Source organism: Dermacentor albipictus, chromosome 2, assembly GCF_038994185.2.
Source record: "Dermacentor albipictus isolate Rhodes 1998 colony chromosome 2, USDA_Dalb.pri_finalv2, whole genome shotgun sequence".
NCBI classification, from domain to species: Eukaryota; Metazoa; Arthropoda; class Arachnida; order Ixodida; family Ixodidae; genus Dermacentor; species Dermacentor albipictus.
In genome coordinates this window covers 208,543,373-208,567,615 of record NC_091822.1, presented here as the reverse complement: position 1 = coordinate 208,567,615, position 24,243 = coordinate 208,543,373, and the positions used below count along the sequence as shown (strand labels likewise).

The 24,243-nt window shown below is 47.4% G+C and overlaps 1 protein-coding gene across 7 annotated transcripts in view; it reads right to left on the bottom strand.

Moving 5' to 3' along the window:
* Nucleotides 1-24,243, bottom strand: part of LOC139056419 (monocarboxylate transporter 9-like) — a 266,111-nt gene that overhangs the window by 118,724 nt on the left and 123,144 nt on the right. For 6 of the 7 annotated variants that reach the window (XM_070534641.1, XM_070534638.1, XM_070534637.1 and 3 more), the window contains exon 2: nucleotides 7,030-7,210. In XM_070534641.1, coding sequence (XP_070390742.1) covers nucleotides 7,030-7,210 — 181 coding nt within the window. Of the gene's footprint in view, nucleotides 1-7,029; nucleotides 7,211-20,414; nucleotides 21,055-24,243 lie in introns of those variants that run through there. The other variant, XM_070534639.1, reaches the window with a different exon arrangement.

Genomic DNA, 24,243 nt, shown 5'->3' with positions numbered 1-24,243 from the left:
GGGATGATGGGAGGTAGCCAGTTTGTGCTTGATAGAACGTGAGCGTAGGATATCGGCGATGACTTGGGAGAGGAAAGTGCGGCCGCGGTCAGTAAAGATCTGTCGCGGGGCGCCATTTACTAAAATGATATCCCGGAGCGGGAAATCTGCGACGTCGATTGCACAACTCGTGGAAAGTGCCCGAGTGATGGCATAGCGTGTCGCGTAATCAGTAGCGACAGCGATTCACCTGTTGCCGGAGCAGGACTCGGGGAAAGGGCCAAGGAGAGCCAAACCCACAGCGAAAGAATGGCTCAGGTGGAATGTCGATCGACTGCAAGTGCCTGGCAGAAAGCGTCGCTGGCTTTTTGTGAAGTTGACAGGGTTTGCACGCAGCTACATAGCGCCGTACGGAACGTGCGAGGCCGGGTCAGTAGAAGTGGTGGCGCACGCGGTCGTAAGTGCGAGCTAACCCAAGGTGTCGAGCAGTTTGGGCGTCATGAAGCCCCTGAAGCATGGTTGAGCGGAGGTGTTGAGGGACGACAAGGAGAAGGGGACCGTCCGGATGAAAACTGCGTCGGTACAATATGCCGTCGTTGATAACGAACCACCGTAACGATGAATCAGTAGGAGCAGATTCCATGCGGACAATGAGGCTCCTCAAAGTAGCGTCATGGCGTTGCTCGTTGGCCATATCCGAAAGCTGGGAAATGGAAAGAACACTTGCGGAGGCGTCCATGTCGGCGTTGGCTGGCGTGTGTACAGGGTAACGGGACAAGCAGTCGGCGTCCTTGTGTAGGCGACCATACCTATACACCACCGAATAGGAATACTCTTGTAGCCGCAAAGCCCATTGTCCAAGCCTCCCTGTGGGATCCTTTAAGGACGAAAGCCAGCAATGAGCGTGGTGATCTGTTACAACGGGAAAAGGCCTGCCGTATAAATAGGGGCAGAATTTCGCCACTGCCCAGACAACTGCCAAGCATTCGCGCTCGGTAATAGAGTAGTTCCACTCCGCAGTTGAGGGCAAGAAAGAGGGCAAGAAAGTCTTTTTGATCGACGACAAGCTCAAAATAAATGACAAGTTATACACATGGGACAACGAGAAGAACGCACGCTCGCTCCTGAACTCCCGAGATAAGTTCAAGCAACGCACTAGAAAAGCAGGCAACTCGCATGATGGCTCTGACACCTCGGATAATTCCGGCGAATCAATGCCTGAACTCACCCCGTCATAGCTACGAATCTTATCTTTGAATGCTCGTAGCCTTTTTAACAAAGTAACCGAATTAGAATATGTATTACTGACAGAAAGTCCACACGTACTCGTCGTAAGCGAAACATGGCTAAACAACGGTGTGCCTAGTCACTGTATGGTACCCCCAAATTACCAGATGTTCAGATGGGACAGGGATACTCGTGGTGGGGGTGTTGCAATCATTGTCAAAAGATCTATAGATGCAGTAACGGTCGAGTGCACTTTGCCTGAAACAGTTTGGTGCAAAATTACTTATGCGAGTGTTACTTACCTTGTTGGTGCAGTGTATAGGCCGCCTGCCACTTCACCAGAGTTTTTGGATGACCTTAATATGTTCTTATGCACTCACTTGAACCGTACCACCAGACTAATAATGACCGGAGATTTTAATTTGCCGGGCATCAACTGGGACAGACTGATACCTGGGAACGTTGAAATTTCTAGTTCCGAAGCACTGCTGCAAATAATGTTTTCGCACAATCTTAAACAAATCGTGGAAGAAGACACGAGGGTAACACTCGAATCCCGGTCACTTTTGGACTTGGTGTTTCTCTCGGGCAGAGTGGGTGACTATACTGTGTCTGTTAAAGACGGGATATCTGACCATAAAATGGTTTCTGTGCACATTCCGATCAGAACAAACACTCGTGGCCAACCCTTTGTACCTGTGCAATTTAAGGCTTATAGGCAGGCAGACGACACATCCATTCAAGATTTTCTAGAAATGTCATATAGTGAATTCGAACTTGCCTGCGATTGTGAACCAGTTGAAGATCTATGGCTACGTTTCAAGAATATCATAAAACATTGCGTTGACAGATTCATTCCAACTCGACAAAAGAAAATAAAACCCCGTAACCCTTGGATTAATCGACCTATTATACACATCAAGCGCAAGATAAAGAGGCTGCGCAGGAGAAAAGACAGCTCAGCTGAGGTATCGAAATTACGAAAGAGTTTAAAAACGGCTCTGATGGAATCAAAAGAGCAATTTTTTAATAAAAAACTATGTAGCTTCGTTAAAACGGCACCTCGGAAGTTTTGGCTTTACCTTAGTGGCAACAAAGAGGAAATAAATAGAATTCAAATTAGTGACAACATAGTAACAGAAAAAACAAAAATAGCAGATCATTTCAATAACTTTTTCCAGTCTGTTTTTTCTAAACCAAGCAATGACGACTTTGACGCGTACCCGCCTTCCTCCCTCTCATGTTCGATGGAAGACCTGGTCGTGACTCAGGCCGGCGTGTTTAATCAATTGTTACTTTTGGATTCTAAAAAGGCTAGCGGGCCGGATGGGATTCCAACCCAGTTTTTAAAGCGATACGCTGAGTGGATATCATTTTTCTTGACAATAATCTTTACAAAGTCCCTACACACTAACTCGTTGCCACAAGATTGGCGGTGCGCAGTCGTAACACCTGTTTTTAAAAACGGCGACCGACTACTCGCAAATAATTATCGCCCAATTTCCCTGACAAGTATCAGCTGTAAACTATTAGAACATATCATAAGTAAACATATACTAACTTTCCTCGAGGATAACGCGTTCTTTTATCAGTATCAGCACGGATTCCGAAGAGGGCTATCTACCATAACACAGCTCATAGAAACGATACATGATTTTAGTTCAGCCATAGATGCCCAAGAACAAATAGATGTCATTTGCGTAGATTTTGCAAAAGCATTTGACAAGGTTCCACACAGTAAATTACTTTTCAAGTTATACAGAGCAGGAATTAGCGAAACCATTCTTAAGTGGATTAAAGCCTATTTGAACAATCGCAGGCAGGTTGTGCATGTGGATGACTGTTTTTCTTCTACACTAGAAGTACTTTCTGGCGTTCCTCAAGGATCGGTTTTAGCTCCATTACTGTTCCTAATTTATATTAATGATATTAACGAGGTTACCGAATCTCCCGTAGAATTGAAGCTTTTTGCAGACGACTGTTTAATTTATTCTCGAATAACACAAGCTACCGACCAAATTAGAATAAACCGTGTCCTTCATTCCTTGCATCTCTGGTGCGAAAAATGGGACATGGAAATTAATTACACAAAATCAACTTTTACGCATATAACTAATAAGAAGACTGTGCAGCTATTTTCTTATAATATTGGAAAAAATAATCTAAAAAATGTTGATACCTTCAAGTATTTAGGTGTTACAATTGCACATAATCTGCAGTGGCATAAACATATTAATAATGTGTGCTCGACAGCTTCCCAAAAACTTTACTTTCTGCGGAAGAAATTGGAACATGCAACAAAAGATGTCAAGCTGATAGCTTACAAAACATTCATCCGCCCATCCTTGGAGTACGCTTGTGTTGTCTGGAGCCCGCACCAAAAAGTCCTAAAAGATAAACTGGAACGAATTCAAAGAATGGCCGCTCGTTTTATTTCGTCAAGATACAGAAGAAGGGATTCAGTGACGGAAATGCTGAACTCATGTGGGCTCGAGTCACTTGAAAATCGAAGGAAAAAATCAAGACTAAAGCTTTTATTTCAAATAATTCAAGGGCACTTTAAGATTAAATCAAATAGATATATTCAGCCTCCGGGAAAACGGAGCGCGAGAACAAACCACACACGATCCATCAAGCCTTACGAGTCACGTGTTGATGCTTTTCGTTTTTCTTTTTTTCCTGATGTGATCGAAATTTGGAATGGTTTGCCTGTTGAAGTTGTCGAGCAATCGGACGTGCACAAGTTCGAACGTTCTATCGACATCTTTTGTCAGGAGCACCCAACTTGATGATTATGATATATGAATTTTGTATGTTGTGCAAAATTGTACATTGTTGTACATTGTATTCCCTCCCTGTAACGACCCTCAAGCGAGGGTCAACAGTATCAATAAATAATAAAAATAATAATAAAAGACGGCTAGCGTACGCGAGAACACGTTCATGGCCGTGTTGAACTTGTGCCAAGACGGCACCAATTCCGTAGCCACTGGCATCGGTGCACACCTCTGTAGGGGCTGAAGTATCGAAATGTTCTAGAATCGGTGGGGTGGTGAGCATTGCGGTAGTGCGCGAAAAGGCAGTGGCCTGAGAGGATCCCCATGAAAACGGCACACTTTTCTTCAGGAGGTCTGTGAGAGGGCGTGCTATGGTGGCAAAATTTTTGACAAAGCGACGGAAGTAAGAGCAAAGGCCCACGAAACTTCGGACAACTTTTGCGGACCGTGGAATAGGGAACTCTTTCACGGCGCGTATTTTCTCTGGGTCCGGTCGGATGCCAGTCGCATTGACGACACGTCCAAGAACAGTAATCTCACGATGGCCGAAGTTACATTTCTTGGAGTTGAGCTGTAGACCGGCCTTGCGAAAGACGGCAAGTACAGCTGAAAGGCACTCATTGTGGGTGCTGAATGAGGGCGAGAACACAATAACATCATCTAGGTAGGAGAGACAAGTCGACCACTTGAATCCTTGGAATAATGAGTCCATCATACGCTCAAAGGTAGCCGGAGCGTTGCATAGCCCAAAAGGCATAACTTTGAAGTGGTAAAGACCATCAGGCGTTATAAAGGCAGACTTTTCACGATCTGGGTCATCGACAGCAACTTGCCAACATCCGGACCGTAGGTCGATGGACGAAAAATACTGTGCCCCGTATAAGCAATCGAGGGCGTCATCGATACGAGGTAGTGGGTAGACGTCCTTCTTCGTGATGCGGTTGAGGTGGCCTACGATAGGACCGAGCCATAAAAGCAGGGCGGGTGCCAGGGCGACTCAAGGAGCAGGCGTCGGGAAGACCCATATTAGCGATTTCCTGGCTAACGACGGACTGGATCAGCGATATCGTCTCAGCAGTGTTGTTCCAAGACGTCTGTTGAGGCGAGGCAGGAAACGCCGCTTCGAGTTCGCGGCGTACAATTCGGGTCACGTTTCCACTTGATGGCGGCGAGCTAGATTGGTCGGTGGGGTCGGTACAGAAAGAGGTCGCTGCAGTATTCGGAAGCCGTGTAAAATGATTGTATATACGGCGACTCTTCGCCTGCTCGAAATGGCAGCATTCCTTCATGATGGCGTCGACAGTCGATAAGTTTCTGAAGACCAGAAGGTTGAATGCGTCGTCCGCAATGCCTTTGATAATGTGTCCAATCTTGTCCGCCTCTGGCATGGACGTGTCGATTTTATGACAGAGGCTTAGGACGTCCTGATTGTAGGAGACATAGGACTCGATAGCAGTTTGGGCGCGCGTGGCGAGTTGTTGCTTGGCAGCTAGTTGTCGACCGGTCGAATTACCAAAAACGTCGGACAGCTTTTCTTTGAAGTAGTCCTAGCTGGTTAGATCTTCCTCGTGTGTGTAAAACCATGTTCGCGATGTTCCGTCGAGGTAGAACACGACATTGGCCAGCATTATGGCCGGATACCACCTTCTCACCTTGCTGACGTGCTCATACATCCTCAACCATTCTTCCACGTCAATACCATCGAGGCCGTTGAACTTGCCAGGGTCTTGTGGCCGAGGTAGAGCAACGTACTGGGTATGTGTAGTTGGGGCGTACGTGGCTGGCTAATCAGTGGTAGGCTTCGAACTAGGGGTCCGTTCGAACGCGTCTGAATGACTTCTGAGTTTAATGTCGACTCCACAACACTTCGACAACGGCGACAACTCGCAGTCTTCGGTTACGTACAAACTACTAAAAAACGAGGCATCCTCTGCATTTGCCTGGTTTTGTTCAAGAATATAACTATCTGCCCAGTCACAAGGAAATTGCAAAAAAAAAAAACAACGAAAGTGATCTTCAGTGTGAAATATGCATGTATAAACAGGGCAACTCACGCACCTTTATTGCAAGCTGCGACTCGAAATAGACTTTTATGACCGCTATACATAGCGCCATTTAGGACCAGAGCCTAATATAAAGCGATGAAATTGTATAAAGCATTTAATATTCAGCAGCGCCTATCCTCCTTGCATACTGAAACCAGTGCGGCACAAACGCACCCAGTGCAGCTTCTAGTGCGAGCCATAGAACTGCAGCGAGAACCAGCGCGCGTACAGCCCAAACCAGTGCGCCCCAGCGTCACAGCAGTAAAAGCAGCAACGTCTCGTTCAGGGGGACCCAGCTCTTACCCAGTGTACTCACTGGAGTCCCAGTGACTCCCAGTGAGCGCCAACGTCGTAAGTGCGATACAGTGTCAAAAAACGCTCTGGTTTCACACTGGCAGGCACTGGAATTTGACGCTGGTTTTACAGCGAATCTGTATACCTCTACCCTCGATGGAAATTTTCGTGTCGTATGCAAAAACTCTCCATACGTGGGCCTACCCCCGATATAGTGCAGTATCGACCCGACCCGCGGCGGAGGTCAAGCTGGCGTTAACCACATCACATACCTGGTCCGATACCGAAGATAGTGCAATGCTGGGCCGACCCGCGGTGGAGGTGAAGTAGGCGTTAAGCACTCCGCATACGTGGACCGCTCGCGATGATAGGGCAATGCCGGGAAGACACGCGGTGGAGGTGCAGTTTGTCATAAAGGGGCCCACATACACATCGTCACTGGTCGTCCTAGTTCACAGAGTGGAAGGGCACTGATTTATTTGCAATAGGGTCATGTGTCCTAGCGGGTATTCACACAAGCCGAACTGCTTTTATCTTACACACGAGCGCCTTAGAGGTCAGATAATTTGTTTGGAAGCGTGTTTGTGTTAAGCAAATAGTGCTGCTACAGCAGTTAACAGCTCAAAGCAGGGTCTGTGTCTTTGCGTGTGTTAGGATAGCCTTACAGCGTGCAACATTTTACTGCGAGTATCGCCACTGCAACTCACTCGAGCACCCCCCGATGACGGAGACGAGGCTGAGGGGCAGAGCGGCCTCTTCCCGCGTGATGCCGAATGTCTGGATGAGCTGCACGTAGACGACGGCCGTGCCTCGGATCAGTCCGCGGTGGAAGAAGTTCATCCAGGCGCACGAGAAGGCGATCAGCCACTGGCCGTTCTCCTCCTCCCTCTGCAAAATCATGGTTCAGCTAAAGCACCACGTATATTCTTCGCCAATTCTATCCAAAGTTTTTAAAGGGCCCCACACCAGGCCCCACAGCAAATTTTGGTTATACGCTGGAAGTCCTCTAGGGAGCGTTCTGCCGCAATTTTTTTTTTCAGATCTGCTCATTAATAGCCGAGATAGAAATATGTAAGTGCCGCGAACCCATGATTTCAGTAGGCGACAACGTTCACTGCCAAGCGAGACACTCTCTCCACGCGCCCCGTCTAGCCTCCGCAAGCGAAATTCCTTTCTTGCGTTCTTCAATACCGGACCTCGAGGACCGCGTGACGCATACGTCGCGGGCACCGCCTTCATTTTTTTTTTTCGCCTCGCTTTTTTTTTCTGCGGCGGTGCGCACTTCTGCTGACGGCGTTGCGCGCGAGCTGTTGCGATTGTCTCATTTCGCGCAGTGCACGATTTTGCGCGCTGTGCACAAGGACACATGACTAGCGGTATAACTCAGCGCTACACGAATACTGAGGCAGAACAAGCGGATCGCAGAGCATGATCACGCGATGGAACACGGTAGAAAATGGCATAGTTTCGGAACCTGGGCATGTGACTGTATGACTGTGGGAACAAGCAGATGAAGCGGAAGCACGCCTCTCTTGCTTCGGTGCGAAGTAAAACGAAAAACACGAAGACATTCCGTTTGTGTGTCTTATCATTTTTCTAAACATTAATTCGTCAGTTCGAGCAATAGACCACACAAATAACAGATGTTGCCTTGAATAATTCTCGAAGTCACGCGTCACCACGTGCGACAACGTAACAACATATGCGGTAAGTCGTGATTACAAAATGAAATTCGACAGGTATACCTGTAGGAAGGTTCATTTGGTTTTTTTGGTGATAAGATACTGAGACTGCAACGCTATGTAGGCTATCTCTGCAGAGAGATTATATAATTTCAGCACTTGATAATCCAACGACTTTACGCCATAAGGCACGCGAGTCGTTGCGCGCGGCTGATTATAATACTTTATCCGGACCTCACCCTCGTCCGCAGACTAATTGTAGCAATTAGATTGTGTTCGCGAGTACACATATACTAGTCCCAAAAATTGGCCATGATACAATCTGACATTTGTTAGAACGGTAACTGTTCAGCGCCAGGCGTTCTCCGCATCGCGCGGGTGAATCCCGCGTGTCGAACGTCACAGGGCGTCCCGAAAATTCACAAAAGACAATCCTCCAAGCAGGGGATGCGTAGCAAAGAAAAGCAGTGTGCTTATGTGGTCACTCTATTAAGAAACGGAATTCAGCTTCAGCTGTAGATTTATTCAACTTTCCCGCGTGTAGCCTAAAAATGCCCTCTTTCAAAAGTGGGACGGGCATGACATACCTTGCCACCCCACGTCTCACTATGGAGGGCCAGGTACTCTCCTTCCCCCGCCCTGGTAGATACGCCTATGTAAACAGTCGCTTACTATCTAAATTAACAAGCATGGGGTCATGGGCACACATGAACACAACACACCAGAAGACAGTGGATACTCGCTGTCAAGAAAGCGTGGCAGCAGTAGTGAGTGGTGTTACCTTGCCTATTGCTTCAACACAAACTGTGCGGCGAGAACGCAGCGCGCACAAAGGTGCGAGCCGTCGAAGCAGCTAAACTCGAGCCCAACGCAGATCGCTTTCAAGACACGGCGCGCGCGGCCGCACAATGCCCGGTTTCTGCCGGAGTACAACACCGCCCCTCCCCGATTACCTCTCCCCGGGCGCCATGCGTGACGGAAGGCGGCGTGTTTCCTCCCCACTTTCCTCCCTTGCACGCGCGAGAATGAGCCCCGATCGTCGGTCTTCCTCGCTCGCTTTCACTCGCACATACACCACACGGCGCGCGGTGACGGTGTTGTCGCCCTTAACTTGATACGGAACATCGCGGCGACGGCAAAAATGCGCTTGGAGTATCCATGTGATTTCTATCGCAAAATTTGGATTTCGACTTTCCGCCCGGGGTCCAGCCTTCATCAAGAGTGCGTTTGGAGGCACCATGGGCTCAAGTGACCATTTGCAGAAGTCGGAGCGCCACCTAGCGTGCAAAACGGGAAGCTTGTGCCCCGCCGCTTGGTTGGAAAACATCCGTGCTCCAGCTTGGCTTTGGTACGGCGGCATCGAGTGGCGACGTTGTGTTTGCAGAGCTTCTTTCACGTTTTGTCAAAGCGTTGGCGTCCTCTGGTTGTTGCATGTGACCTGCCTTAAATATGATTGGAGAGAACTTGATCCCTTGCCGTTTTTGCAAACGGGATGGACTACTGGCTTTTCAGAGTGCCAGATAACAAGCGAGAAAGCGTGGGTTTATCTGCATGCAACACTTCGTCTGTTTGTCTGGCACGCCGCGGATGGGCTTTAAATGAAGGTTAAGAAGGTAAAACTTAACACCGTGGACCCTGCGCTTGGCGTCATACGAGCTACGTGCGCGCCATCGATGAAGTCTACGTGGTTACACCATGGTTCACAAAAGCCATTGGCGACATTGCCGGAGCGCACTGTGAATATGTGGCCGGGTGAGCACTTTGGGTCTGTCACATTCCCCGAAATCTTAGTTGTTGCATGATACAGTAGATGTACACGAGCTAGCGTGCAAATATGGTATTTGTCTCGTATTCTTTTGCCAGATTGCTGTGTTGCATGCCTGCAGAGTACCAAACCGTATCCCGAATTTCGCATGCGCTATGTGTACGCGGCACGTTATTCAGGGTGTTTCTTGCGGACGCTAAAGCCTCAAGGCATACGTCAACCTATCTTATACGTTTTATTAGCTTAAATATGGGCAGCGCATGCTTTCGCAGGCCAGTTCGCTCCCGTTCACGCGCGAATTCTCATATCAAGGCAGATAGTTGGGCCAGTCGGTTCGAAGTCATGGTGGAAGAGAGTGCAACTTAACTGACGCGTACGGAAGACGAGCACAGACTCACAAATGACACGAAGTACATAGATTGGCCGTACCTGTTTGTGCCGTTTTTCACATTGCACTCAATCGTACTCGCATATGCTCAGATTGACTCAGTGACGAGTGCGAAGAAAAACTGTATTCTTTGTAATTTGCAGCCTCAGTAAGACCTGCCAGCACGTCGCTGGCCTTCTGCTCAGCGTTGCTGAACTGGCAGGAGATGAGAAGAGAACGGAAGTCTCCTGTGCGGACCAAAGATCCTAGAATGCACTGTTGTCTGCCGCGGCCTTCCGTCCGGGTTCAACCGCTTCACCGTTGCCGTCCGCAAACTTCTCTCCGCATTAACCTTCGCGGATGGAAATCTGAATAAATTACTATTTACATTTCCACAATAATAGCTCGTGCAACCGATAGCGACGCAGTTGTGCGGCATCTGGGGAACGTAACAACACTGAGCGCTGCCCGAGCTGCGCAGTTTGCTTTCCAACCACGGCGGTGGCGCTCACAACGCGCCGCCCCGGCTGGTTTTGGCGCATGCGCGGTAGTACTTCTGCAAGTGGTCAAATCATACATTTTCTTTGTAAGGGTGAAGCGTATAAAAAAATGATGCAGATACCACGCACTGTGGGAAACGATGTAAGCGATGCTTTCTGTGCTGCTTGATTTGATTGACGATAATTATCGGTGACGTTGACGGCGAACGTTTAATTTCGTCAATGTTATATACAACACGAGAGTGGTGAATTGATGTTAAACGTTACCCAGCGTGCACCACTGCTGCTTGACTGCGTAGTACACAAAACACAAAGGGAGGCGCCATACTTTACAACATCTGAGAGGGTTGAGCGTTGTCATTGCCTCACATGGCACAATGCATCGTGGCATAAGCAATTAATTTGAATTGCATTATGGGTCTGTATGTGCCAAAACCACTATGGGAATATGAGGCAGGCAGTGGTGGTGGACTCCGGATTAATTTTGATACCGTAGTTTTCTTTAACGTGTCCCTAAAGCTCGAGCGTGTCTGCACGCCCTGCCTAAGTTGTCCGCTAGACATAGTTGCACGGTTTTATTTTTCAGAAATTGCAGAAATGCACCATACCGTAGCTTGAACTTAAGTTTATGCAGCGCTTTCTTGCCTTCTCACACCAGCCTTTCCCTATGACCCTCCTTCCTCCGTTGTATTTCTGTGCGAACAGCGAGCGAAGAAAGGCAAGGCTGCTATTCAGGCTGCGTCGGTTCTACCCATTCCCTTGCCCCTCTACCCCTCCTCTCTTCCATTCTATGTAGCTTGCCTGTGGACTTGCACGTTGGTAGAAGGTAAGCGCTTACGGGGGGTACCGGATAATTTCAGCTGTTAAAAGGATAATGTGGCGACGCCCAGGAAGCTCCCGAGGGCATTGGGCACATTTTACGCGGTGTTGTCCAAACAAGTTTTTCGCGTCTCTTTTCTTCTCTGCCATGTGCCTTCGATGTATACACACCCTCTTAACCATTTCTCAAAGCGGTGCGCCAGACAGCAACAGCAGCAGTGGGAAAAACATTGGCAGAGGCAAAGAATGCTTCGCTTTAAAACGTACGGCATCGTGAATACGAACCCGCGTACATTCAGCAGCGTCCACACGGGAGGAGCGCATGAAATATAAGGTGGAAAGACGTAGCCACTGGAATTCAGGGAACAAGGGTCACGTGTTAGCATAGAGCATGGGAAGGGTCGCCGCTACCAGAAGAGAGTTGCTCTTGCTCTTTGTTCAGGCTACGTTTTCTTTATATGCTTCACCCTTGCAGATATAATGCATGAATTGAGGTCTGGGTGCTCGCAATCGTACTCTCGATGAAGGCCGGAGCCCGGCCGAAACGTTGAAAATAAATGTTCGTTTTTAAGGTGAAACCCTTAAACGGCTCATGCTGGAAAACGCGGCGTACGGTACAGAAGCTGATGTGCACTCGCGCCACTGCTCGTGCGTTCGTCGTAGTCTTCTTCTACAGCTGGCTCCGATGCCCCTCATCCTGGCAAAAAAAAAGTGCAAAGTTAATTAAGTTAGCTTTAATTCAGACGCTCGAACGCGCCACCTTCGGTGGGAGTCGAACCCTCGAGCTTCATCCCGGCAGATGAAGCTGAAGGACACCTAGACAAAACAAAGAAAAATGTTAATGATAGCATATCGGGAGGACATCAACAGCAACAAGAACAGTGAGAAAAAAAGGGGGGAGGAGTAATACGAGTAGAAGCAAAATGTAAGGAGCGGCGAAGTGGAGAAGCAGCACTGCGGGAAGGAAGCTTATGTGGAAGCCGAACCGACGACCTTTGGTGTTAAGGCAAGGTCAATTAAGGCACTGTTAATTGGGATAACGTCAATTAAGGAACCCGAACCCGTGACCTTTGGTGGGGGAAAACAAGTAATACGAAGTAACAACGCATTCGAATGTGTTGCTGAAGTGACTATCAATTTGGCTTGTCTGAGCGAGCGACAACTTCGGTGCTCGCGTTCGAGTCTCCCATCACTGGTTGCCCTTCGCGGCCGACGTCCCGTGGGTGACCGATGTTGCCTCCGCAACAAGGAGACTCGAACGCGAACACTGAATTGTCCCTCCCATGAATATGACGGCTTCACAGAAAACTGGCATTGGGGCTTCACAAAAAGTAAAAAAAATTTAATGCCCTCTCTACACCACGAAAGTGTGGCAAGCCCCGAATTAAAATATATATAGAAATATATGGAGAGAAGGGTAAATTCCAAAATGGAAAGAGGAAATGAGAAATATCAAAACAAATCTTCGCGGCTCTCCGCAGAAATCGGCGGGCGACCTTCTATTCTGTTGCTGGGAGTTGGCAGCATCAATAGGCGTGGCCGCCTCTGGGGCGAACAGCAATTGCGTTCACTTGGCTTCGTTCTGGCTGTCATTATATTTGTACTTATAATGCCGTGCTTCTTGCAATAACATGTCCCAGCTTTCCGCAATAAGAATAAATTAAATCTTCAACGCCACTTGTCTTCACGATCATGTCGGTTTGTTGGGTAACAGACGTAAAGATCCGATTCTCACACAGACACTGAGGCCGTGTGTGATCATCATGTATAAATATGCATGAGCCACATAGGAGATTCCGCACACGCCCTTCCTTCAGCCATCTGTGAGAGATGCCACCAGCCGCTGTCCAGGTTTCTCTCTTTTACGCTGCACAGTACTCATGACGTCCTACAACAAAGGTGTTCGCGTCTATGACAAATTGTAGAACGACCCGCAAGCTCTTCCGCCGAAAGGCGAAACAGGGTAAAATTAGATAAAACTCATTTCAGCATAAAATGAAAAGCCGAAATTCCGGTGGCGTTAGCAGAAAGCCCTGAAGGCTAGCCCCTGTTATAGGCAAATCTTGCAGCCCATATTATTTTTTATACTAAAACAATTAAGCACAGTAAGAAGGACATATCACATATCACACCGTGAACAAATTAATTTGGCTTATTTTAGAGCAATACCTACAGCAAATACAATGTACGTGGTGTGCCAAGATGACAAAGTGGGACTTCAACAGTACCATTCTCAGTCCTTAACGTCTCCAAGTGGGCATGAAATTTCGGCAGAAAACTTTACCCATAAAATTGATTTTTAATGTGATTAGACTTCTTTGGCAACTTCACACAGTCTTAGGGGACTATCTTTCTGTTTAAGCGCTTTCGCGCCAAATTGGGTTACCAGATATCTCGTGATCTAATGGGTATAGCATCGGACTCCTTTGCTGAGTGAACGGCTTTCCAAAGCAACCATGTGACCCAGTGATACCCAGTGACCATCTTGGGTCACTGGGTATGGTTGTGACTTCTAATTGCGGTAATATTAATACGGCAATACATACTGCGGCTGCTATCGTAATAGCTGCTACAGCGTATGTAGTCCGAAGACTCGGCTTTCGATTTATGCCTACACTATAAAAAAGTTTACACCTTTTGGGGTGTATATCTGCCACACAACACTAACCGTCATCTGCCTTGTTTGTGTTTCCTTTCTTGAGAACGCTGCGCCCGCTACTTTCCTGTCGGCAATGTTATGTCATGCTGATAACGCGCATGCGTTTCGAGACTTGGAATACCGGACTCGCAGCGTTAAAGAAAGGAACTCCGGGCACGACAGATGACGATTATCGTTGTGTGGCAAGATACAACCCAAAGGGTGCACATTTGTTTAAGAGTGTATACGGCTCTCTGCACTCTTAAAACGGTTGCATTTGGGGTGTATATTTGTCGCACAACAATAATCGTCATGTGCGTTGCTTGCGTTTCCTTTCTTGAAAACTCGGCACTCGCTACTGCTACTTTCCTGTCGAGAATGCTGTGTCACACTGATAACGCGCAAGCCCTTCGTCACTGGGAATTACCGAGCTCGCAGCACTAAAGAAAGGAAACCCGGGCAAGACAGATGACGATTGTTGTTGTGAGACAAGATAAGCCCAAAAGGGTGTAATTTTTTAGTATACACTCGTAAAAATGTAACCCTTTGGGTTGTACTTTGTCCCCAAACAATGATCCTCATCTGTGTCACCCGCGTTTTCTTTCTTTACCGCTGCGAACCCAGTACTTCCTAGTCACGAACGGCATGCGCGTTATCAGTGTGACACAGCATTCTCGACAGGAAAGTAACGAGCGCAGCGTTTGCAAGGAAGTAAACGCGGGAAGGACAGATGACGATTATTGTTGTGGGACAACATAAGCCCCAAAGGGTATATTATTTAAGAGTGTACACTCTTAAAAAGTTTACACCCATTAGGTTGTATTTTGTCCCGAAACAATAAGCCTCATCTGTCTTGCCCGGGTTTCCTTTCTTTACCGCTGTGAGCCCGGTACTTCCTAGTCACGAACGGCATGCGCCTTATCAGCATGACAGAGCCTTCTCGACAGGAAAGTAACGAGCGCGGCGTTTTCAAAAAAGGAAACGCTGGCAGGACAGATGACGATTATCGTTGTGTGGCAAATATATATCCCAAAGGGTGTGAACTTTTTAGAGTGTACCGCGCTCCGTTTTTTAAACCACATAGGATTTAGTTCCACATTCTCCCACTAGATGACAGGAACACAAAACTCAAAATTTGGGTTTGGTTTTCCAGTGGCGCTCCTCAAAGCTAATATTTTGTATTTTCCCTTCCTAAAAGGTAGCAATATGTTCCTCATTTGTTAAGTCATCAATTTTATAATTACATTTCATTGCTTGGACAACGTAACAAGCATGCGCATTTCTTGGAATTACGTTAAAAAAAGACAAAAAAAAGATATCATGCCTTGTAGCATGGGCATACTCAAGAATTGTGGACATTACACCTTCACCATTCTGTGCAACTTCACGGCAAATCACACGCGTAACTGAATGGGCCGAATTTTGGAAAACTGTATTTCTATACATCGGCCGAGTATTAATAAGTTTCAAATTACTGCTCCGACAGGGTAGTCCCTTCTAACAGCATATGCATTTAAGGCACTTAAGTGGAACATTGGTTGGTGCGTTAAAACAGAGTTTTGTTCAGGGATGGGTGGTTACGTCACACGACCGGAGCAAATGTTCTTGCCCCTCTCGGCAGAGGGCACATTATCTTGAAGAAGCGTCAAATTTAAACCGCAAAGTGATTTATTACAATTGGATATTGAACGGTGCTTGCAGAGCGAGTGTCATTCCGTCTGCACGCGCATGTTTTTGTGAGGCAACAGGAAAGGAGAGTTGAGTGTACATGCGTGTACGCGGCTTGAGCGTGTGTGCGTGTGTGCGTAAGTGTGCGCGTGTGTTTGTGTAGCCATATTTGAGTCTGCGTGTGCGATCATATGCGCATTTGTATGTTCTTGCAGTTCTGTGTGCGTGCGTGTGTGCATACCCGGGTGCGCGTAAATGTGTATGCGGGCGAACATTGTCGTATCTGTGTGTGTCTGTGTGAGTGAGTGAGTGAGTGAGTGAGTGAGTGAGTGAGTGAGTGAGTGAGTGAGTGAGTGAGTGAGTGAGTGAGTGAGTGAGTGAGTGAGTGAGTGAGTGAGTGAGTGAGTGAGTGAGTGAGTGAGTGAGTGAGTGAGTGAGTGAGTGAGTGAGCGAGCGAGCGAGCGAGCGAGCAATCAAGCATTTCTCCGCTTACACCTTTTCGCGGATGATTGGGATATAGAGTTTATGCAAGCCCATATATAAACCTACGAGACAAGAACGAATGACACTGCATTTATAGCATTAGCTCTTTCTGAGAACGAAATAAAAGCAATGAAATTATGCAGATCCCAAGCACTGTGGGAATCGATGTAAGGGATGCTTTCTGTGCTAGTTGCTTTGATTGAGGATAATTAGCGGTGATTTTGACGGCGAAAGCTCAATTTCTTCGACGGTTAGTCTAAGACGAGAGTGATAAGTAGATATTAAATGCTACCTTGCGTGCACCACTGCTCTGTGTCTGCATATTACACAGAACACACCGGGAGAGGTGTTCGCTTGAGGCGTTGTTGTGTGCCATATTTCATAACCTCTCAGAGGGTTGTGCGTTGTCATTGCCTCACATGGCACATCACATCTTGGCAGAAGCATTCAACTTGAATTGGATTATGGGGTTCTCCGTGCCAAAGCACAATCGGATTATGAGGCACGCCATAGTGGTGGACTCCGAATTTTGACGCCGTGATGTTCTTCAACGTGTCCCAAAATCTAAGTGCACGTGCGTTTTCTATTTCGGCCCCGTCAAAATGTGGCTGCCGCGGTCGGGATCAAATCTTCGACCTCTAGCAATTCCATATCCGCAAAGCTACCGCGGCGAGCACCGAAGTGCTGATTTGACGGTCGACCGCTTCCGTAGGGTCGCCTGGACCCTGCTGTGCGCTTTAGTTAATGCGGCTCTGCTCCTGCGCACCCTCCGTAATTTGTGCACTTGACATATTGCACGGTATTTATTTTTCAGAAATAGCAGGCACGTAGTGCAGCGTACCCTTAACTTAAGCTTATCCAGTCTCCCCCAGCCCCCTCTGTACGGGAACTGCCTCTTCTCGTCCCTCCTCTCTACAGTTCTATCTACGTCCACTCTGGACTAGCACGTTAGTAGAAAGGGAAATGCTGCAGTTTCTGCAATGCCTTTGAGGGTGGTCACGTATCTGTCAAGAGGCTAATGTCACAGCTGTCAAGAGGCTAATGTGGTCACGCCCAGGGAGCTCCAGAGGGCAGTGTGCACATTCGAGGCGGTGGGATCCAAACGAGTTTCTCACGTCACACTTCATCTATGACTCGCTCCTGTCATGTATACACACGCTGTGAACCTTCGCCCGACCGCCCCGACGCGGTGTGCCAGACAGCAGTTGAAGGGAACGGCGAAGGAAGTTTCACCTCAGCCGCCAATATCGCCACCCCAGATTTTGTCACGATGGCGCCGTCACCGCCGGCACGACCCCGTGAGCAGCTGCCGAGCGGTTCACGTTCGTTATCTTCTTTCACTCGGCGGCAGCGCATTGTCTTGATGCCACCGACGAGTTAAATCTGCACCATCATTGCGTCGTGCATTGCTTCCGCGACTAGGCAAGCTTTCTGTGGCACACCTTCGCTGCTATTCGGCATTGAAGCTTCAAACTGCTTCTCTTCGAGAAAAAAACAGCCTGAATAAAAATAGAAAGCGGGGTAATGAGGAGGAACATGCTCACGGAGGCAATATTGATGGCATCACAAAAGGCTAGGTGTGGTCAGTGTGACTTTACCGACGTATTTTTTCTGCGCCAGTTGCGCTTTCTAAGAGTGTTTATGTGGAAAATATTTATTGGCACAGCTTTTACGAAAAAAATTTTTGTAAAATTTCTTCGCTCGGCTAGATAAGCTCTAGGAAGGGCTCCAAACTAGTCATTTTATTTTGCCACCTCATATCTATTACTGACAATTAAATTAACGTAGTTTCGTTCATTACGAACACTTCTCCGCCTACTCCGTATCTATCCCTGGCACTCTTTGGCCATACCTGGCCCTTGCACCAATAAACACCACACATTCATTCATTCATGCATTACTCCGTACCGATCTGAACATTCAAATGATAAAACGATGTTACCAATATTTGTATTGCTTTAATAGTTGCGTTTCGTGCAGTTAAAAGCAGCCGGAATATTGATGATGCAGTAGGCTTAAAAAGGGAGTGTGAAAGCTTGGACAGGTTATCTTGGCGCAAATCAAGTTCATGAGCTTAAATGTATGTGCCCGACCACGCACTTCTGCCTTTACAACCGATTATGCTACATTATACAAGAAGCACCTATCACACAAAGTACCTCGTGCGGTACATCACACAAAGTTTGTAAGAACATTGTGCGCGCTCCCGATTAGATTTCTGAGCGTTGGTGGCATCAGGCTCAGTTACCTGGCCACATGAGGTATAAAAACGACTGCCTGGGGAAAAGCATTGGATACATTTTCAGTACTTTGTTACATATGTAGAGGCGCGGACATGTACGTTAGAACGAAAAGTAATAATGTGTTAGGATGAGCGCTTTGTGTCATATATTTTGGTTGTCTCATGGTAAGACCTAAAGAAGAAAATGGTTTAAGTTTGTGACAATTTATACTGGCATACGCACAATCACGTGACATATTAGTTCCGACACAGTGCCCATGGTGGAACTGGTCCCTGGACTACAGGGCTACATTGAAACGCGAAATGCTGGTTTGATAAATACCACTAATCGGATAGTGCTCAGCTCTTGAAGTTTTGGTATGTTCGCGCCTCTGTGCAGTCTTGGGAGCCCTTTTTACCACGGGCACTGTTTCAGCTAATATCTAAAGCAACTGTGCAAAGTGTTTTTTTTTCTTTTTTGGGTTAGCTTTCTTCAGCGTCTAACCACGGTTCGAAAGTTATCGGTTAGCTCAAGACGCGCCTGCATGTATCTCTAACGTCCACAGTTGTGTCACGGATTCAATAGCGAAGGAGCGTTATCTTATCGGATCGCGCATGTGAAGCAAATGCTGGCGCACATTCTAAATCACATTTGAGCTCCCTAGATTACGCTGCAGTGTACGAGCCTTCCAGTCGGACGAACGGATGCCTTGATAGACCTTAGATCAGATTTAGAGGTAGCACTACTTTGCACGCGCCCATCGCGCTTTGAGTGTTATTTCTTTCAGCGCAACCTCGCCTTATAATAAGTTAGATTCGTGACAGACTCTTTTGAATTAGCTTTGTTCTTCACACCACTACAACGTGTCAGTACAGACGTGCTACAGCTGCATTGAGTGGATACTAAGAACTGGACTAGGACTTTCGATGCGTGTGCGTTTACACATTTAATTCAATAATTTATTATTCATGGCTTGCTTTTTAATTTGGGACATCGTAACATACAGCAACCTTAACAGGAGGCCTTAAGAAGAAAGGCACTTTAAATGCTTATTAGTCATCTTTCACCTCATGGCAAGGAAGGAAAATTTAATAAAGATATCCTCATGATAAAAGACTTTCCGCTTGAAAACGGTTGATCTGAGTTCCCCCTGTGTAAGCTGATACCATCTAGAAGGTGGTTCGTATCGTGGACCCTTGACATATGTCCAACCGCCTAAAAAAGGGTTATTCCTTGTGCTTCAATTCAAGAAGGCGTGTTAGCCTCCTGCCCTTCACTCTGGTTCACAACCTCACATAATAGGAAAGTGCTCGGTGCAGAGCGTCGTTAGTCCAAACTCACGAGCTACCGTAACCACCTTCGCCTATATGGCTGTCATTTAGGCTTAGATAAGAAATTTATTTTTCATAAATGGACGCATCACCAATCCGAAAACGGCTGCTCGCGACGAGCCCAGCTAGGGTTCCTTCACTTCGTACTTCGCCCTAGGAGAGATCACGCAGGTCACTGAGAAAAAAAAAGCGCAACATCATAGAGAAAAGATAGACAATTGAAGAGAGAAAGGGCAGGAAGGTTAACCTTGGACGTGCACGTTTGGCTACCCTACACATGGGGAGAGAGAAAATTTAATGGTAACTTAGAGGTAAATGTGAGAGAAAAGTGGTAGGCATTACGGCACGCCTCTGCGAGGTTCCGGATCCATGATTGATAGTACGGTCACCAGATTGCAAAGTGTTGTCGAAGAGCTCACCCGACAGTCGTCTTGCGTCTTCGCGAGGCGAGCGAAGTGCAACCGACCGGGGTCTGGAGCAATCCATTATATATTTAATATTATAATAATAGTATATATATTATAACATTATATATATATATATATATATATATATATATATATATATATATATATATATATATATATATACAAGCGCTGTTCTGAGGGCTTTCTTACCTATCTGTGATGTTGTTAGGACCGTCACGTTGCAAAGCGGGTGACGCGAGGACGATGGAGGAGACGGTGCATGATGAGCAAACACACGGCAATTATATTGGACGGCACGTAAACACGAAGAATATCTTAAACTAGCCCCACACATAGAATGTTGTTCGTAACACGAAAAATTGTAGTCTCACGAGCTTGCGGTTAAGTCCGGCGTGTGGTGAGACGTAGAGTCCTTGAGGTGGAACACTCGCTCGTAGAGTGATGACCGGCGTGGAAGAGCAGATGCAGCAACACGGGGCAGGAAAAGGTGGACGGCCCACAGCTCCGTAGACGCGAACAGGCCACTCCGAAGTCTCGAGCAAGAAGACGGCCCAAGGCGCTCGTTTTGATGACGGACGCCCGGTCACCCGAACCTCGCGCGTAGAAGCGGGTTCCAAGATGTCAGTAGGCCGACCTGGGGCCTCGAGCAAGGCGACGACCCGAAGCGCTCCTCGTCTCGATGACGGGCGGTCGCTCTCCCGAACCTCGCGGGTAGATGCGGGTTTGAGGCTGCAGCAGGCCGCTCCCAGGTCTCGTGCCGTACAACGACCCGAGGCGTTCCTTGTCCCGAAGACAGACGCCCGGTCAATCTCATACGACGCTCACCGGTAGATGTGGGTTCCGTAGGCCTGGCGGCCCTAGTCGTGCCGGCGTTCCAACGATCTCCGTTGCGCGAGCCCCTTCTCTTCCGCTTGCGTGAGCCTCCCTTGTCTTTCTTTTCCTCTTGTTGAGGACGGCCGCATTGTCGTCCGCTCTTGCGCTCGGTACTTTGTGTGTACTTCTTCACACTATCCCACGTGATCAGCTTGCTAAACTGCACGCGCTTGCACTTTTTTCCCACTTTGACAATCCTAATGCTAAGCATTAAAAGAAAAAGAGATAAGGTTAAGAATGAAGAGGTAGCGAGAGTAAACACTGCAGTACACACAGTGCAGGCGCTTTCAAGAAGCACGGTTGATCTTTTGTGGCCTTGTCCATCGAATAATGCGTAGACCAAGATCCCAGTATATATTCTTCCGAAAAAATTGAACACAAACGCCGTGTTGGAGAAAGCCTTTCACATCAGTTGCGCAGATGGCCAGGAATGCTTCAGTGGTAGTTTACCGTTGGGCGTATTTGGAAACCACAGCGATAGACATAAACTTTGCGAAAGTAAGCAGAGGGAAAGGGCCAAGCGAACTGAAAATTAAAATAATGAAAGAACTCGTATGGTACATCAAGGGACTGAAGAAGACGATATGGTTAGATGGACGGCTTTTTAAGCTCTGGCAGAGTTAATATGTGGCGTCGTAACGATGCACAAAATGGTATATGCTGATAGAGATGAATCAGTACCTGTGTGACACGCCATAGTGACCTGCCGCCAAGGCATCATGGAGGTGGACATGACTTTTTATATTGTGTGCTCGACAATAACAACTATCACATCAGATATGTCAGGGAGACAGTTCTACTGTATATGGTGACATCCTGAAAAAATCAGCTTGCGAATAGAGGCATTAGAAGATTTAGCACAACAGCCCTCATTGACCTTGTTCAGGATGAAATAAGCGTTAAATTCAGCCGTTAGGTCGGAGAAAATGAGTTTAAGTTAGATTTATTTGCGTCACAGTGGTGGGCGTGCTCAGACAAGAGATTGAAGCATTTTATTTAAGGGTACTCGAGTGTTATCAGTACATCACGTGCGACAATGATAGCAGGAATACAACATTATTAAACGAACAGAATTCGAAGACAGGCTCACTTATTAGTACAGCCTAGATAAAACGAAGCCCCTTCGCCGTATGGCTGTGGAGGACGCCAATAATGAAGAGGCCGAAAAAACACAGTCTTGAACGTCTGTGGTAAACTGGACAGACAATTGGCCTCATAGCAAAGGGGTAAGGTTACGCTTAAAGGGAAGCTGAAGAGTCGGTCGAATTCAATAAGACGCTCATATACGGATGCGGAAACCTTATAAACCATGTAGGTAAAATTTGGGTTTTTTTTTTCAATTAGGCGCGACGTAATGGTCGGTTGAAATTGCGCTGTAGCTCCGCCCCCCGTTGAGTGAGCGAGCGGAGGGGAGACCGGAAACCGCGGTGTTGTGACGTCAACTCTAGTGTTTCGTTCCTTCGCAGCGTCCGCGACGGTGCTTGACCGCGCTTGTGTCTGCGTGCGTGCCATCGTAATCTGCTTCGATCGAGCCTGCATTCCTTTGTTGGTACGTCTGCGCGTATGTAGAGTGGTAGTCAAGGTGCGTGGTAGTGAACGTGAGCAGTAATCACGTGAGTGGTAGTCAACGTGAGTGGTAGTCAACGTGAGTGGTAGTCAACAGATGAAGGTCGCTACACGTACTGCATGAACCGGGAAGCTTTTCACGCGTTTAAACCGTCTGGGTAGATTGCCGACGGCTTCGGACAGCGCACAAATGCCGACGATCGCATCCCCGCTTACGTTCCACGAGGAGGCATGCAGGAACACAACACTACAGTTGTTTGACCGGAAACGAGCTCACTAGATCGGCGAAAGATCGGCGAGATCACTAGATCGCTTTGCAAAAAACATACTCACCAAAGAGCATTTCCAACACGAGGAGATCCCAAGACTTTGCTTTCGTTCGCGTCGAAAGCACTGCCCGCACCAGCATCGTTTGCTTCTTTGAGAGGCCGGCTCTTCGCAATCGGCTCGTACATGTAGGGAGTAACGCCGAACTCCTCAGAAAAAACACAGTCTCTCTAAATTTTCCATTACCGTCTCAGAAAAACAGCACCAAACTACCTGACACCGCGCTTCATGTGTAGCGGCAGCGGTTGGTTACTAGAGTTGACGTCACGAGGCACGCCGACCAATCACAGGCGGAAACGAGACGCGCGAGCTGGGCGTGTCCGCTGCTGCACTTTTCGTCGAAATAAAATATATTTGCGCTTTCCTTCATTCAATTTCGATACGATATTCGAATTCGGAGGGTTGAAAATCATTATGTACAGATGTTCACTCATTTTTTCTGAAAAACCTTCCAGCTTCCCTTTAAAGCAGAAAACCTAGTCGCCCAGTCGGCCAAGTTCACAGTGATGAAATCCCGCAAAGGACGTGATGACAACATGTGCCTGTACGCGAAGAAATAAGGACAATTTATTAAACTGCGAATTTACGCGTATATGTCTAAGAATCGCGCTCATTAATAGATTAATTTCATTCTAAGTGCGACAAAGCTGCTGCCGTGTCCACGGTAAAGTTGATTGAAACGGCTTCAATCCCATGGCCGTTGCAACATTGCGGATTTCCGTGGCATCGTAGTTGTCCAAATGGGCCACAACTGCTGGTCAATTCAGAAGACTGATGTACGGCAAGAAGGCCTGCAGAAAGCCTCAGGTATATAAAATGTCTTTTTGAGCAGCATGGTCAGGTGGCGTGCTGTGTTTACGACGACTTTCGAAAATCAGCTAATATATAAACAGAGGCGCACAAAAAGTGTCAAGCCCACCGAAATTGTCTAAGCAGGCGTAAGCCTACCCCCAAAATTCAAGTTGGCCCATCCTCACATTTAAGTTGGCCCACGCACAAATTTCATGTTGGCCCACGCACAAGTCTAAGCTGGCCCAGCGCCAAATTTTAGTTAGCCCGCCCTTTCATTTCAAGTTGGCTTTCCCACAAAGTGCCACTAGCCTATCCTAAATTTCAGTTGGACCACTCCTAAATTTCAAGCTGGCTCACCCCCGAATTTCAAGTTGGCCCACCGCCAGATTTCAAGTTGACTCACAGCAAAAGTTAAATTGACGCACCTCTATTTTCCCAAGCATTTTCTATGGAGCCCTGT